This window comes from Microtus pennsylvanicus, chromosome 22, assembly GCF_037038515.1.
Source record: "Microtus pennsylvanicus isolate mMicPen1 chromosome 22, mMicPen1.hap1, whole genome shotgun sequence".
In the NCBI taxonomy this organism is placed as follows: Eukaryota; Metazoa; Chordata; class Mammalia; order Rodentia; family Cricetidae; genus Microtus; species Microtus pennsylvanicus.
In genome coordinates, this window is record NC_134600.1 from 20,394,982 (window position 1) to 20,412,962 (window position 17,981).

Consider the following 17,981-nt stretch of genomic DNA (forward strand, 5'->3'; position numbering starts at 1 on the left):
GCAATTAATATATTTAATGCAATCTCCATCACCATCCCAAAACTCTTCTTCCCAGACCTTGAAAGCACACTACTCAAATTCATAGCAGAAAACAAAACACACACAATAGCCAGTCTCGTGGACTGAACAGTTACTGAATTCTTCACTTCATCTTAGACAAAACATTGAGAAGCAATGTCCTGGATTTTTCCAATTACCATTGGTAGACAACTATTTTTAAGTTACCTGGACCACAGCTTGTAAGACATTCTAATAAGCCCACTTCTTACAATCATGGTGAGATTCATTCTACCTGTTCTGCTCATGTAGAGAATCTTGAATACTGCAATTGTATATTTTATTTACCTGACCAAGGAAAGAGATGTGCTGGCTAACAATAGTGCTCATAGAGACATACTTCCCAGCTCCATTATTACCTATGTATTCAAATTTCCATGAACATTACACTTTTTATTTTTATTTTTTTAAAGATTTATTTATTATGCATACAACATTCTGCCTCGATAATGCCCAGACACCAAAGGAGGGTGCCAGATCTCAGTACAGATGGTTGTGAGCCACCATGTGGTTGCTGTGAATTGAACTCAGGACTTCTGGAAGAGCAGCTAGTGCTCTTAACCTCTGAGCCATCTCTCTAGCCCTAACACTACACTTTTTTATTATTATTCATTTGCCTGGAATTTGCTTTGAATTTCAGGAATAGAATCCATAAAGCAATGGAGCTATCATCCAGCCATCATTTGGGTTAAGACCAATCATCTTGTTTAAGATCTGGTTCATCCTTTTCTCTTTTCTGTTGTGTGAAATCCCTGTGAAAACCATGTTAAAAGTAACTTCCGTTCATGTGACCTCAGCATGAAGCCACAGAATAATCATCTTTTGTGGCCTTAAAGTTATCTTTAGCTGTTAGTATTCTGTGCACCCTTTCCCCTGTAGGACAAGAAATCACTGCATCCACCTAGCACAGCCCAGTGCATAGTACAAGCTAGCTAGCCACTTTGTGTCCTGAAGGAAAAGGGGAAAGTTCCTATGGAGTGCAAGATTAGGACTGTGTCTCCATTTGGAGCAAGGAGCAAGTGCTATTGAAATGCAAACCTTGGCCAATCTAGAAAAGATCTTTGACTCAGGTGGATGGAATGGCCAGGAACCAGTGTGCTGTGTCTTTAAGCACACTGTAGCCCTGTGGACAGTGTTCTTGCTACTCAGACCGCACCAGCCAATCAGGCCCTCCAGGTGACTTGTCAGTCGGAAACAGTGCAGGGCTCTTCCGGTCACGCGCCTTCAGACTCGGCTTTGTGGAGGAGCTTGTGCCTGTTGTTTCCTGTGCTGTGGTGAAGTTCCTGCTGCAGGGAGATGATGAACTGAGAGCTTTGGCAATTTGGGGAACCACAACATGGTGAGCGAGGGAATGCTGTCTCCAGATGGGGAGGAGGAGGGTGAGGTGCCGCAAACAGCATGGTGCCTCCTCCCGGGATCTGTGTGGGAACCTGCCGCCATATTTCCTGCCTCGTGAAGTCCCATGTGGTCCTGTTAATTAGTAGACCTAGTGCTGTGGGCTTAATCTGCTTAGAGAATTGGGAGCAGGGTGCTGTGTGTACAAAAATCTTTCTTCTCAACTTCAATATGCCATACTTAGAGAGGCCTAGTTTCTCCAGTATCTTCTCAAAATTGAGCACTTTGCATTTAACTTTAAATACAATCTCCATTTATATTTAGCTATGTGGACGGTATCAAGGCAGCTCACCTGTTGGGTAGCGCTGCACTTCTAAGCTGCCATGTAGAAGAGTTGAATTGCTGATATAAAGGATTTTCCAATGCCTTGGAAATAGTTCAGTCTCACAAAGTAGAATTTCACTGAGGGAGGACTGCCTCTAAATCACCCAGAAGATGAGTATGTTTTAATCAGGGCTGTTTGAGATTAGGATGCTAGGGCACACTTTGTTCAACTGGATTGTCCAGATATTTAGCTCCAAACTGCTACAGAGAAGCCACCACTGATTTAAAGCCAGACACCAGGCACATCCTCATTTAAGAAAAAAACATCTAGCAAGCTTTTCAAGGAGGCATTACAGGTTCCCAACCAACCATAAGGTCTAATGCGCCTTAAAGTTCCAGTTTTCTTCTTAAGAAAAGCACAGTTCTTCCAGATGGGCAATAGGACACCAGGTGACATATATTTTAAATGCGAAATATTGTTGTGAGAAGGAGTTACCTGATCAATCAAAGGTTTTATTTGTTTCCTCAGGCGAGGAGCAGGGACATTCCTAGGAGATCTGGTAACAGCCTGGGGGCTAAGCCTTTTGAGTTTCCCTAAGGACCTGATGTATTGATAATAAAACAGATCTTCTCTAAAACCAGGAATATGCTTTGGAGACCTAGTAATGGTCTGGTGCCAAGGCCTTTGTGGAGGGGTTCCTTTAGGTCCTAAGAACCCAACCCTTTCACCGTGTAGAGCTATGGTTATCAGTTCCCAGGCTGTGCTCTTAGTAAAGTTCTTGAGATAACCTGTGTTCCAATTGAGTAGAATTGTCTGACTAACCTCCCAAATTCATATGATATTGTTTACTGACTTCTTTTTAAAAAAAATACTTATTTATTTATTATGTATACAGTATATAATATTCTGTCCGTGTGTATGTCTGCAGACCAGAAGAGGGCAGCAGACCTCATTACAGATGATTGTGAGCCACCATGTGGTGGCCGGGAATTGAACTCATGACCTTCGGAAGAGCAGGCAATGCTCTTAACCACTGAGCCATTTCTCTAGCCCCCTTCTGACTTCTTATAATTCTCCCATTTCCTTCCATTTCCCCTCTGGAAGTATCCAAGATGCTATTCTTCTTTTACTCATGTTTTTAAAATTTTTTGAAACAGTGTTTCTCTGTTGGACTGTCCTGACTATCCTGGAACTCACTGGGTAGACACGGCTGTCCTTGAACTCATAGAGGTCCCTTGGCTAAGCAAGGGTGTGTGCCATCAATGTCCAGCAAGTTGCTGTTTTTTCTCGGGAAGCTTACTAGGCATCTGTAAGACCTCCCCACCCTAAATTTTTAACTTTTCACATTTTACTTTTCCTAATATTGTCATCCCCTATGACCTTCAACACAGGACCATGTTACTGAAGCATGATCTGCTGATTCAAGTCACCAGTGTACATAAGAAATTATCCTGGAAATATATTTGCTCTGTAACTCTCCTATCTGACTAAATGTCTAGCCTGGCAAGTTGTCTGTTTCTATTTCAATTGTTCAAAGTGTAACCTAGAGCCTAATCCTAAAGGAGGCTTAAGGACAACAGCAAACATGAAATCTGTCTAGCTGGCTCCTCTTTGAGCATTAGCAGAGATTGATGTCTACCATCATTAAAGAGGTCTTTCTTTATTAATATCCTATGTATATGAAGTGATTTCTCAATGGAAAGGCATATTAATTCTAGAACAGCTGCATTTCCATCCTGTTAGAAAAATAGTTTCTGAGGCAAATTCTTAATTTGACTCAGGCGTCCTTGGTATACTACACTTTCAAAATTCCCCTAAAAAATTACTTTAAAACCTCACAGGTTTTTTTGTTTGTTTGTTTTTTGTTTTTGTTTTGTTTTGTTTTTTGAGACAGGGCTTCTCTGTGGCTTTGGAGCCTGTCCTGGAACTAGCTCTGTGGACCAAGCTGGTCTCGAACTCACAGAGATCCGCCTGCCTCTGCCTCCTGAGTGCTGGGATTAAATGTGTGCACCACCATTGCCCGGCCCACAGTTTTAGACTTATGCATTTGAGTCATGTAGTTGACTATCCAATGTAGTCACAGTAAAGGATTTGCATATGGAGCATTCCTTCTGTCTTCAGACCAGAATAGGATGAATAGTTTATTGTGTACACTGCAGGGGAAACAGTGGAGGCAATCAACTATTGAAGCCACCATTATGAAAAAGGGTCTGATTGTGGTAGGTTCAGTGAATTTGTAATTTCCCAACATGTGTTACTAATTTAATCCCATGTGAATGAATGCAGATCAATTGTGTGGGTGTACAGATTGGGAAGGTCATCTTGAGCCAATGAACATTGAATTTGCAATTAGGCCACTATCCTCTGCAGATGCGGTTGATCTTGCTTGACACAGTTATGTCAACTCAGAGATCTGAGAAACAGGCCATTGACTAACTCTATGTGTCAGGTTACAGATCTCAGCAGCCAACATATGTATATGGGCACCATCAATCTATCTCTTATTAATGACATCCTCTCTCTTATAGAAGGGCCTACTCTTTCAAAGCCAATATAGAATGCTTTATTTAATCTTAAAAGTGCAGTATTTTTGTCATTTAAAAAAATCACTTATTGCTGTCATTTTCAGATATTTTCTTAAGCGTATTGCTGCTCTTGTTTCTGTTTCTGTTCTCCAACATTTCAAAGTCATTAATAGTTTCATTTTATTTCTTTCAAGTGATGTTGATTATTGATTTCTGTGTAGAGCAACGTGCCCTATAGTTTAGGCTTGCCTCATGCTGTGTAATTGAGAATCATGTTGAACTCCTAATCAATCTTTCCTCTGCTGCCTAGTGCTGGGAAAACAGTCCTGCAACTCCTTACAGGTATGACCTTGGTTTGTCAATGAGAAAAAAATAGAGTAGTTAATGAGTGTCTGCTGATCTTTCGGGCTTTATTGGGGACTTAGAAGCATAGGGACCTGTGCAAAAGTTGAGCTCCTTGACCAACTTGAAGCTGGTGGAGACACAGAGCAGAAACAAAAAGGTTGGACTGAGGGTAACAGCTTTCCTTCTTCCATAGAAGTTGAGATTAGCTATGTGGAATCAGGGAGTCAATTGTAGATGTTCTATGATTGACCTGATTGACCATTGTTTGCAGTCCACAGACCAGAGCAGTAAAGAATCTTGGAAAGGGAATGACCATATCTTTAAACCTATTTGCTCTATTTACAGAAGTTCATCTAAAATAGAAGATCTAGATAAAATATTGTGGCCCTGCTTAAAAGGACTTCTACATTCCTGCATTAAGACAATCATCTTTAGATAAAATATATGAGAAATATTTAATGTGCATGAATACAAATCCCTAGTCTCTGAGCACATGGCCATAAAGTGTGTTTCAAGTTTTCAAAATAATTTTTGAGATGAAAACTATGTCATATTTACATTCTCTTTGCTGCCTTCAAGTCCTAATATGCCTGGATTGTTTTCTAATTCATGGTTTGTCATTTTGACAACAGTTACAAAGTAACCACAGTTACACAGTAACAGTAATTACTTTATGAATGGGACCTGATTTTCTCCAAAATTTTGCATCTCTCAGACAAGGTGATGGCTGCACTGGAAAGTGAGTGTGTAATGGAATGTGCACACAAAGGACCCTGCACTTTGAATGAGGAACCGGATGTGTGTGCTCTAGGAGAGTGGAATAATGTGTGCTATATACAAAGCTTTTAAACTGGGGCCCTGTCTGCTGGGCTGGGAGGGCAGAACTGGAAGGGCTGTGCTGTCTGAGTCATTTGATCTCTGATCCTCCAGTAGAGGAGCTGCTAATATTGTGAGTCCCAGCTGGGAGGCCCTAGCCAATGAGGGAATTCTGGGAAGCATTGGCAATCAAGAGTACCAGGGGCAGATAGTTTGTGGGTTCTTTCCATGACTGTCCTCTGCCTCTGTAGTAGGTAGCTTTAAGGAATACACAAGCTATCCCATGCAGAGTGGGGGTGGTGTATAGAGCAGGTCTGTTGAACTGTTATTTCTGCTGTGACTTGGATAATGAGCCAGACTGTAGTTATATTGGTCCATGTGGTCCATGCTGGCAGTGGCCCTTGTTCTCTGAGCCTCCTTATGTGTAGATTTAGTGGGGAAGGAGAGACTCTACAGCCCTGGAATGGAAAGATATGATGCTGGTTGTATCTCTGTCCAGAGTATACACGTGGGCACTGCTTTTGTTGTGCAGTGGGAAGAGAGATTAGAAAACTGAAGTTCTAATTTCTAGAATATTGAATATCTGAATACTGCTTTCCAATTTCAGGTTTCTGTTCTAAAGATTACAAATTGTTTAGGAACTGGTAGAGCAATACTTGAGTAGAATTCTGTTAATGTGATTCTGCCACATGCCACAATGGTGTGATCCAGTGAAGCTTACCAGGGGACTAAAGGAGTTTCTGATGTGCAGAGATTTCTCTGGTGTGCATTGTGTTAGCCAGGTAGATAGGGCACAATCCATCAATTCTGCAATAATGCATGTAGCACAAAGCAGATTTTAAATCATCTTTTAGGTTGTTTTGGGATTGGACATCAGTGGGACTGTGTTTCCCTTCAACCAGAAGATAGCACAAGGATCTGGAGAGCTGTAACAAGAGATATTCTGTATTTGCAAAGAGAGCATCTATATCATGTGGCTGCATCTCAGAAGACAGATCAGTAACTGGGGGTCAGAAACAACAGTTTAAGGATCACTTTGAGATATCTTTGTGAAAGTTGAACAGTTTATGTTTATTTAATTTCTGTACACATATAATCAAAGAAAGCTGGGTAGCATTGACCAAGATCACACTTTTCCTTGCCCAAGTTTACTTTGGTCTTTTGATTAAAAATTGACTACATATTCCTGCTTTTGTTCACAGCTCTTTCTCTTTAAAACCTTTATTCTTTCACAAACATTATACACATTCTTGATTGATGGATCTTTGTGAAAAATGCAGAAAGCATATTATGTGAATGTGTATATGATTTTTTTGTGATCTACAACTGAAATTAATTTATTATTCACTTTCTTGAAAATGATGGACCTTCACCAATTTTATTCAGAAAATTTCTTGCATCATCAGTTCCTTAAGTTTGAGGTTTGGGGGATGTTTCTGTACAGATTCCTTTTTTCATCTTAGATGCCTGCCTCATTTCCTTACTTTTTTTTTGGTATTTCAGACAGGGTTTCTCTGTGGTTTTGGAGCCTATCCTGGAATTAGCTCTTGTAGACCAGGCTGGTCTCGAACTTATTGAGATCCATCTGCCTCTGCCTCCCGAGTGCTGGGATTAAAGGTGTGGGCCACCACCGCCCGGCTTTACTTCTTTATTTATGTTTTGTTTTTCTTGTTATTTATTAATCTGAGAAAGACTTGGATTATTTGATGAAATTTATTATGCATCTTGCCAAGTGGCTCAGCACATATTTTTTTCCCTGTTGATTACCTGAGTTTAAACCTACATTCAAGTTTGCAGGTTAATAAATCTCTACTATTCCCAATCCAAGAGATCTGACAATCATTGTTTTGTATATCACAGGCATTTTGTCTCATGCACAAACATACTCAAAAAATAGGAATAACCTTGTTTTCAAAATTATGATTTATAAAGTAGTCAAAGTAAAGCAAGTTACTTCACATGTACAGTGATTCTTTCAAAATCTGTTCTCTTGAAATTTCATTTGAAAAGTTTATAGTTCCTCACTCTGATACAGACTTAAAGGCAATCACCAATTGTAGGAAATGACATGATGTCTAAGTGATCCTAACAGACAACATTTTCTTTATCATAAGAGAATGAGATCCTTTTAGTAATCAAAACTATTTCCACAAAGCAAAAATATCAGAAGGTGTCAAGTGAATTTTGTGAATTTTGTGAATTTTGGTGGAATAGCCCTCCTTACCCAACCCTTTTTCTGTTATTAGTAAAAAAGAGAACTGGGGTGTACAGGATGAGTGATGGCCAGTGATTTTCTGAAATTTGATTTTGACTAGAATCTTGTAGTTCTTGTTTATGTGACCATAATATATATTCATAGATCTGTCCTTTGAGTCTTGTTTTGGCATTGGTGCCATCTATGTTGATTTTATGGACAATAATCTAATTATATCACTAAAATTTCAAAAATAATGGACCTTCATCAATTTGTATTCAGAATATTTCCTCTGCTATCAGTTCCTTAAGTTTTTGTTTTGAATAGTTTCTATGGAGTGACAGTTTTAGTTTTCTCTTCTAGATCTTAGATCCTTTTCTCTTTCCATTTTCTGGAATATCTGTGTTTTCCATTTGTTGTTATCCTCATGGTTAGGTGCTGCTTAAGTGATTGACAGGAATACTACATTATGTTTTTGGTTCTTTAAAAACATTCTCATACAATACTTTCTCTGCCTCAGCTGCCAACAAGACAAAGGCTAGGGTCATCTGAGGAATTATCAATTGAGTGTGTGGTTAAATTTCTTTCTGAAAGTGATTATGTTGATTGATGACTGATGTTGGAAGAAGACTCTTCCACTGAGTTGGCAATGTCTCTAAGCACGTGGGCCTGGTCTGATTAAGGGGTCTACCTGAGCACAAAGCAGTGACAAAGCACAAGAGAAAACCAGGAAATACCTTTATTTATTTGTTTATTTATGTATTATGTATACAATATTCTGTCTGCGTGTATGTCTACAGGCCAGAAGAGGGCACCAGACCTCATTACAGATGGTTGTGAGCCACCATGTGGTTGCTGGGAATTGAACTCAGGATCTTTGGAAGAGCAAACAATGCTCTTAACCTCTGAGCCATCTCTCCAGCCCAAAAACCAGGAAACAATGGTTCAAAAGGTTTTGCCTCCAGTGATTAACTTGAGTTCCTATCCTAAGCTCCCACAGTGGTGGATTCTGACTTAGGGGTAACAAACAAATCAAGCTGTCCATTACCAGAGTTGCTTTAGGTTAGATACTTTAATCACAGGGACAAAGAAGCAAGTTGGAATAAAAATGGTATCATAAAAGTGGTTTTGTTGCTGCAATGGACTTGGGAATATTGACTGTGGAAGAATTTTCAAGTTAACAGGGCGTTAGATGTCAAAAGTCATAGAAAACTCTACACAGCTTAACTGACTGTCATTGTAGGACCTGAAAGACAGGAGTGTTGAGAGTAGTGGCAGGCAGTGGAGGTCAAGGTTATAGGATTTTAGTGGACAAAAGGCTCTGCAGGGAAAAAGGAGTTGGATTGGCCCATCTACCCTGAGAGACATGTGTCTTAGTTATTTCACATTAAAATCCAGGGCTCCTGGGGCACAGTGTGGTTTATTAAGTTGCTGACATGGTGATGCACTCCCTCGAGCAGTGAGTCATTCAGGCTAATCTGTGTTTCTCTGAGTAATCCCTTAGTGGTCAAGGAAGTATGGAAGTTCAACAGTACACTTGGTCTGAGACCACAATCCTGTATTCCCTGTATAGCTTGCAGTCTTCATGATATCCTGGCAAGTACACTGTATTGATCCTGGAAATTGCCATTATTTTCTGTTTCTGATAAAGATATAATAATTCTGATTGTTCTCATATTCTTTGTGGAAGTATTAATTTATTTTGGCCTATTAAGTAAGGACAGGAGCTTAGAAAACTTCATAAAAAGTTTGCTGGAGATCAGTTGTGTGACACTTTGGCCCCCAATCTTTCTTAATCTTTCCATGTCCCAAGAAAGTGACAAAGGCAGAATTAAAAATTAATGGACTGATATCTTAGACAAAATATTATTTCTGATGGATGGTTATTACTGCTGACTCCTTCAAATCTACAGTGCAAAAGACACATATAAAGAATGAAATAAATCTATATTTTGTTGAGGAAAAATGCACTAGGTTGTTTCAGATGGCTGTCCAGTAGTGAAAGCAAGAGAGATTTTCAAGGATTTTACACAACTAAAGAGAAAGCCCTTGCTTTACATTTAAGTCTTAACAAGGTGCCCTAATGTATAAGGCTCTATCTAGGTAAGCTCTTAATTTATGGATAGAATATGCAAAGTAGTTCCTTGTATCAAAACAACATCGTACAGAAACTGCAGTAAATTTTGTTCAAGCATAGTTGGATACCCCATATGGTCTGTCCAACAGAATTAAGCTGGGGGTTCCCTGGGAAGGGATGCTGAGGCTGAGGAAATGTTAGATTAAGAGAAATGAAGACAGAAACATAAAACAGACTGAGAGGACTGAAAGTCAATATGAAAGAGCCCCAAGTTTAGTTCTCGGTCAGTATAAATACTGGATATTTTATGAGTTATTCTATCTTATTTTATATGTGTTGGTGTGTAGGTATCAGATCTCATAAAACTGGATATACAGATATTTAGGAGCTGTCATGTGGGTACTGGGAATTGAACCCAGGTCCTCTCAAGGAGAAGTCAATACTGTTAACCACTGAGCCATCGCTTCAGCCCAAATCTATTCTTCTTAGGAAATTTACTTGACTTGAGACATAGCTTGTGCAAAACTTCCCTAGTCTGTTTTTATCTTTTCTGCCTTATACTTTTCCTATCCTTCACATCCCCTGGAATCTCCATCTTGTAAGTCTGGATAGAAATGTACCAAAATCAGGGCCATCAACTCATTTAAGAGGCTAATAAAAAACTTGTAAAAATGGAAGAAAAGTCTGACATCTCATGATCCTGTCACTGAAGATGGTCTTACTGTTTAAGGTCATTGGTTTATGTAAGAAATAATGCTGGGAAGACTTTACTGTGTAAGTCTTCCATCTGTCCAGGTGGGTAGACTTGTAGCCTTCCACCCCTATTTAAATTGTTCAGAGTGTGGAGCCTGAACCTGAAAGACATAAGGATAAGAAAATATGCGAAATGCAAAAAATTATTCTAGCTTGGGTCCTCTTTGAGCATTAGTTAGAGATGTATGTGAATATTATTAAATGATTTTTTCTTTATTAATCGCTCTAACATGTGGAGTGATTTCTTCCTAGGAAGTCATATCAATTCTAATACCAACTCTACTGTATTTCAGAAATTTCTTTGACACTATCTATCTTATCTTGACATAAGAGGATTTGGTCCCTGTCTTCTCTTCGCCTGAGCAATGACCTTGTCCTACATTACACCTTTAAAATCTTAAATTAAATGATTCTATCACCAGTTTCAAAGTTATAAATTGGAGTTATAAAACTGAATATCCATTGCAGGTAAAGGAAAAGGAAGAAGATTTGTATGTGGAGAGTGGTTTCTACCTCAGTCCAGAATAGAAGCAACAGTTTTGAGTGTGCACTGCACAGGAAAATAGGACTGTGGAGTCCAAATTATGAAAAAGGACCTGATTGTAGTTGGAGAGCAATTTCATTACTTTCCAGCATTTGTTACTTTTTTTTTAATGAAGACAGACCAGACTGGTCGGTGTACTATTTGGGAAGATCAAAGAGATGCCACGTATTCACTGAAGGTGATAGAAATATCCCAAAACATTACGTGTAAGCCACAACCTCATGATGATACATAGATGAATAGAAATGGATGAACTGAACATGTGAAATCTAGCTAGGAATATGCCTTTACCATTTTAAAAATGCTGATGTAATTATATAGTTTGTGTGTTATTATTTGGGTCTAGGCAGCCAGAAGATGAAAGTGTAGTCCCCATTTACATTAGGACACCAAATGTTTGGCAACTAAATCCACATAAACCCTAAGAAAGTTAAAAATGAGGGGTTGTAAAAGCACAAAAATGAAAGTCAATTGCAGCTTTCAATTACAAAAACACTCCTCATCAGAAAAGGATTACAGATACACAGTAAAAACATTCAGATAACAAGGCCTCTGATAGTTTATTTGATAACTGTCCATGGGCTTAAGACAGAAAGGATAAATATAGACAGAGTCATGGATTAAAAATGGTTTTTAAAGGAATTTACACTAAGGTTCTTAAAGAAAAAAATAAGTAATACAATTAATGGACCTTGAAAAGATAGAAAATACACACAGAGTCTGGGTTACACATTGTGCTTTCTTTGAATTTTTGGACGGCAGAGAGAGACATTGATTTGGGGGCTGCTATGATAACCCCACACATACTTTAAAGGTATCTTGACTTCAAAATTTGTTACTTTGGAAAAGAGGCTCTGCTTTTGCTGCCACAGACCTTCCAGGCTAATGTTATGCCCTGGGTTTTTTTGATTGAGTTGAAAACGATGATATCGTTAACGTTTTCCTTAGTTATGGTATGTGTAAATTATATATAAAAGTTTAGACTCACAAAGATAAGATAGACTTCACCTTAATTTGCCAGTTTTTTCTTTTCATTTATCTAGTTTTTTATCTCCAGAAATCCTTCAGCTTGCATTTTTTTCATGCTTCTATTTCAATTTTCACTTCTTGAACTGATATATTCATTTCTGTCAACTGTTTGCTTGTTTGACTTTTTTAAGGGGTTTATTATTATTCTCCAAGATTTCATTTTTCTTTCCCCTGCTTTTTGAAAGAATTCATTCACTTCTTTCTTAAGGACATAAAACATCTTCATAGTTGATCTAACTTAATTGTACTTTGACTGTGTTTGAATATTCAGGGTGTGCTGTAGTAGGAGAGTTGGAATATGGTAGTGACATATTGTTCTGTCTGTTGTTGAGCATGTTATTGTGCTGTTGTCAGGTATCTGGGTCTGAGGTGACTGCAGGTCTAGGTGCCAGTATCTCTGTTTGTCTTTGTTGGATGCACGTTTGGTTCCTTGGTTTCTATTTGCTCTTTGGTATTCTGGTTTGTGTTAGCTATGATAGAAGTAGCTTTTTCCCCCCATTTTGGGGTCTGGAAGTCTTTCAGTAGGTGTGACATTAGTACTGCCTAAGCATTCAGAGTCATTGAATTGTAGGTGCATGAACTTCTTCCTGCTTGTTATGCTTACTTTACATTTTTAAAATTAATATAACAATTTGCCGGGCGATGGTGGCACATGCCTTTTATCCCAGCACTTGGGAGGCAGAGGCAGGCGGAACTCTGTGAGTTTGAGAGCAGCCTGGTCTACAGAGCTAGTTCCAGGACAGGCTCCAAAGCCACAGATAAACCCTGTCTCGAAAAACCAAAAAAAAAAAAATTAATATAACAATTTGATGTATCGGCATGACTATGGACCACATGAGTACCTGGTCCTCAACATGATTAAAGGATCACAGAATTTGTGAACTTGGAATAGTGGATAGTTATGATTCCCAAATAAGTACTGGCAATTCTGCCACATCTATTCAAGGCCATCAAAAGCTAGGTACTACTCAGTCATCTCTCTCCCAGCTTGTGTTTTTTACTTATGCCCAAGATTTATATTGCTAATCTTTTCATCTGTCCATTTGTAACTCTTTTAAACATAAATCTCTATTTGTAAAATGTTATTGTCATTACAGTTTAAATTAGGGCACTTCGGAAGTTTGGAAGATAAATAGAGAAGTGGAGTGAATGCATACTTCTTTGTAGGAACTCCAGTAAAAACCTCTGAGTTCCTCTATTTTTCTTGCTTGATTCACTGATATTTGCAATGTAGACAGTGTCTTTTTGTTTGTTTGGTTTTTGTTTATTGTTTATTTGATTTTTGAGACAGGGTTTCTCTGTAGCTTGGGAGCCTGTCCTGGAACTATCTCTCAAAGTACAGGCTGGCCTCAAACTCACAGAAACCAACCTGCCTCTGCCTCCTGATTGCTGGGATTAAAGGCATGCACCACCACTTCCTGGAAGACAGGGTTTTACTATGTACTTTCACCTTCCTGGACCTTATTGCACAGACTTGTCTGGCATTTAACTCAGGGAAAAATATACCCGCCTCTGCTTTTGAAGTTCTGAGCTTAAAGGCATGAGTCAATACAACCAGGTTGTCCAACTTATTTATCTATTTGTAGTTAGTTAATCTTCATAAAATTTTCTCATGTGTACTATATACTGTTGATCTGTTTCCTTGTTTCTCTTTGCTAATAGATATTTCACATGTAAGGTAATATCTCATTCAAAGAGTACAGAAATGACAGAGATGACTCTCCTATACAATTTCCTTCTAAAGTGAGTGTCTATGTCTTAGAATATGACTAGGGAATACCAGAATTTTATGACTACACTATCAAAGAAAACATTTACAATGTTGTCACTATCATGTCACTATCATGTATGGCATATTTTAGAAGGCAGTGACCTATGATGATGTGCATATCAACTTCACTGAGGAAGAGTGGAATTTGCTGGATCCTTCCCAGAAGAATCTCTACAAAGATGTGATGCTGGAGACCTACAGGAACCTCACTACTATAGGTAAAAATTAATTTCCTTCTTGTTTCAAAATAAAGGGACAGCTTTTTCTTGCTTAATGATATTCTTCAATAATTTGATTTAAACCGGGCAGTGGTGGCACACACTTTTATCCCAGCACTCGGGAGGCAGAGGCAGGCAGATCTCTGTGAGTTCGAGGCCAGCCTCGTCTACAGGAGCTAGTTCCAGGATAGGCACCAAAAGCTACAGAGAAACCCTGTCTCGAAAAAACAGAAAAAAATTGAGGAAAAAAATAATTTGATTTAGAAAGGAGAATAAGAACGAGGTAAATAAATCAAAATGGTTCTAAGCTTTAGTTAAAATAGTTACTTAAATGATGCATAGTATTCAATATTATAACATACATTTTCTGGTACTGCATTTTAGGATACATTTGGGAAGAACATAATAGTAAAGAACATTGTCAACATTCTAGAAGACATGAGAGGTAATTTTCTTGTGCATGCTGAAAATAATGATCCTCTAATAAAATGATAATGTGTCCTAGAAGATTTAAATAAAAGCAACAGTGTGAATAAGCACAGCTTTAAGTGCATTTATGATTATTAACTTCTGAAAAATCCATATAGAATTTCATGTAGTTGAATTACATTTTCAAGGCATTTTTTAAATTAAAAAGACATGAGAAATGGCTAAACAGATATCAGCATTTGAAGCATACAACCATGAGAGCTATTCTGTAGATCCACCAATCCATTTATTTCTTACTACTCATAATACAAAATGTGTATACATTGGAGTGATGATAAGTATATCTGCAAGACTTTCTAATAAATCGAGAGCACATAGTAAATGTTGTATTACTCATATACTTCTTATTACTATATTAAGATTGGTGACAGAAGCAGTTAGTGTTAAGTGGCAGTTGTTGTGAAGAAACTTTAATATCTCTACTGCACATCTATGAGGAACAGAATGTCACACCATGATAATTCAGTGTGGAAATTTTTTGTTTGTGATTCTTCCTTTACCTTGTATAACACAAATTACTCTCAATACAAGCCTATGAGCATAGGAATATGGAAAATCACAGCATCTCTCTCTCTAAAAACAATTAGAAGGTAAGCATTAGTCCCCATGTTAAGTACCCTTTCTCAAATTGACTGAACCATATAAAAAATTGGTTTTCTCACATAACTGTTAATACATAAAAAAGTCACAGTGCAGAGAAGTCACATGAGTTCTAGAATTGTGCAAATACTTCTTATTGTCCTAGTTTACTTAGCAAATGTAGTATGATTTACAGGATAGGACAGTTTAAGAATGCAATAAAGTTGTTCTGAGGTTATTCAGTTGTCTTCAAATATGTGAAATATGTCAAATTGAAAAATGTTTCTGTAAAGGTGAAAATTTAAACCACATAATAAAGGAATTTACCATGACAAGTGTCTTAAAAAATGCAAAACAACCCTTAATTACAGAAGAAAGCATGAGTTTAAACAAAGTTATAAAGCCTTAATATCTGAATTCTGTTTACAATTAGACTAAATTATAAAAATAATACATACAGATATGTAGGTTCATGAGTGTATTGAATGTGGTAAAACTTTTGTGTGTTCCAATTATACTTGCAGGATTAAAAGAACCAATTCTGGAAAGAAATATTCAGTGGATCCTCAATGTGATAAAGCCTTGGCGTATGATAGTCAGCTTCCGAGGAATAAAAGAACACATGATAGTGGGAAGTCCTATGTATCTAATCAGTGTTGTAAAGCCTTTGCTCATCACAATTCTTTTCAAATGAACACAAGAACACATACTGAAAAGAAACCCTGTGAATGTAATCACTGTGGTAAGGCCTTTGCATATCAGAGTGATCTTCAAAGGCATAAAAGAACACATACTGGAGAGAAACCCTATGAATGTAATCAGTGTGGTAAGGCCTTTGCTCAACACAGTCATCTTCAAATACATGAAAGAACACATACTGGAGAGAAACCCTATGAATGTAATCAGTGTGGTAAGACCTTTGCTCAACACAGTCATCTTCAAATACATGAAAGAACACATACTGGAGAGAAACCCTATGAATGTATTCAGTGTGGTAAGGCCTTTGCAGGACACAGTCATCTTCAATCACATAAAAGAACACACACTGGAGAGAAACCCTATGAATGTAATCAGTGTGGTAAGACCTTTGCTCAACACGGCCATCTTCAAATACATGAAAGAACACATACTGGAGAGAAACCCTATGAATGTATTCAGTGTGGTAAGGCCTTTGCTCGGCACGATTATCTTCAATTGCATAAAAGAACACACACTGGAGAGAAACCATATGAATGTAGTCAGTGTGGTAAGGCCTTTGCTCAACACAGTTCTCTTAAAGAGCATAAAAGAACACATACTGGAGAGAAACCCTATGAATGTAATCAGTGTAGTAAGGCCTTTTCTCAACAAAGTACTCTTCAAACCCATAAAAGAACACATACTGGAGAGAAACCCTATGAATGTAATCAGTGTAGTAAGACCTTTTCTCAACAAAGTACTCTTCAATCGCATAAAACAACACACACTGGAGAGAAACCCTATGAATGTAATCAGTGTGGTAAGGAATTTGGGCAGCCCCGTACTCTTCAATTGCATAAAAGAAAACATACTGGAGAGAAACTTTATGAATGTGGTCAGTGTGGTAAGGCCTTTGTTCAACACAGTCATCTTCAAGTGCATAAAAGAACACATACTGGAGAGAAACCCTATGAATGTAATCAGTGTGGTAAAGCCTTTGCACGACACGATCATCTTCAATTGCATAAAAGAACACATACTGGAGAGAAACCCTATGCATGTAGTCAGTGTGGTAAGGCCTTTGCTCAACACAGTTCTCTTCAAAAGCATAAAAGAACACATACTGGAGAGAAACCCTATGAATGTAATCAGTGTGGTAAGACCTTTGCTCAACACGGCCATCTTCAAATACATGAGAGAACACATACTGGAGAGAAACCCTATGAATGTATTCAGTGTGGTAAGGCCTTTGCTCGGCACGATTATCTTCAATTGCATAAAAGAACACACACTGGAGAGAAACCATATGAATGTAGTCAGTGTGGTAAGGCCTTTGCTCAACACAGTTCTCTTAAAGAGCATAAAAGAACACATACTGGAGAGAAACCCTATGAATGTAATCAGTGTAGTAAGGCCTTTTCTCAACAAAGTACTCTTCAAACCCATAAAAGAACACATACTGGAGAGAAACCCTATGAATGTAATCAGTGTAGTAAGGCCTTTTCTCAACAAAGTACTCTTCAATCGCATAAAACAACACACACTGGAGAGAAACCCTATGAATGTAATCAGTGTGGTAAAGGATTTGGGCAGCCCCGTACTCTTCAATTGCATAAAAGAAAACATACTGGAGAGAAACTTTATGAATGTGGTCAGTGTGGTAAGGCCTTTGTTCAACACAGTCATCTTAAAGTGCATAAAAGAACACATACTGGAGAGAAACCCTATGAATGTAATCAGTGTGGTAAAGCCTTTGCACGACACGATCATCTTCAATTGCATAAAAGAACACATACTGGAGAGAAACCCTATGCATGTAGTCAGTGTGGTAAGGCCTTTGCTCAACACAGTTCTCTTCAAAAGCATAAAAGAACACATACTGGAGAGAAACCCTATGAATGTAATCAGTGTGGTAAGGCCTTGGGACAGCTTCATACTCTTCAATTGCATAAAAGATCACATACTACCTAGAAACCCTATGAATGTAGTCAGTGTAGTAAGACCTTTCTTCAACACAGTCATCTAAAGTGCATAAAAGAACACATACTGGAGAGAAACCTTATGAATGTAATCAGTGTAGTAAGGCCTTTGCTCAACAAAATACTCTTCAAAACCATAAAAGAACACATACTAGAGAGAAACCCTATGAATGTATTCAGTGTGGTAAGGGATTTGGACAGCCCCGTACTCTTCAATTGCATAAAAGAATACATACTGGAGAGAAACCTTATGAATGTGGTCAGTGT

General features: G+C 38.1%; 1 protein-coding gene across 1 annotated transcript; it reads left to right on the forward strand.

Moving 5' to 3' along the window:
• The first annotated feature begins 1,331 nt into the window (after positions 1 to 1,331).
• LOC142839752 (uncharacterized) lies at positions 1,332 to 17,297 on the forward strand. Its single transcript, XM_075956036.1, has 5 exons — positions 1,332 to 1,441; positions 13,866 to 13,989; positions 14,374 to 14,434; positions 15,834 to 17,194; positions 17,278 to 17,297. The coding sequence occupies exons 1-5, from the start codon at positions 1,394 to 1,396 to the stop codon at positions 17,295 to 17,297; spliced, it is 1,614 nt and encodes a 537-aa protein (XP_075812151.1). The 5' UTR covers positions 1,332 to 1,393.
• Positions 17,298 to 17,981: the final 684 nt, after the last annotated feature.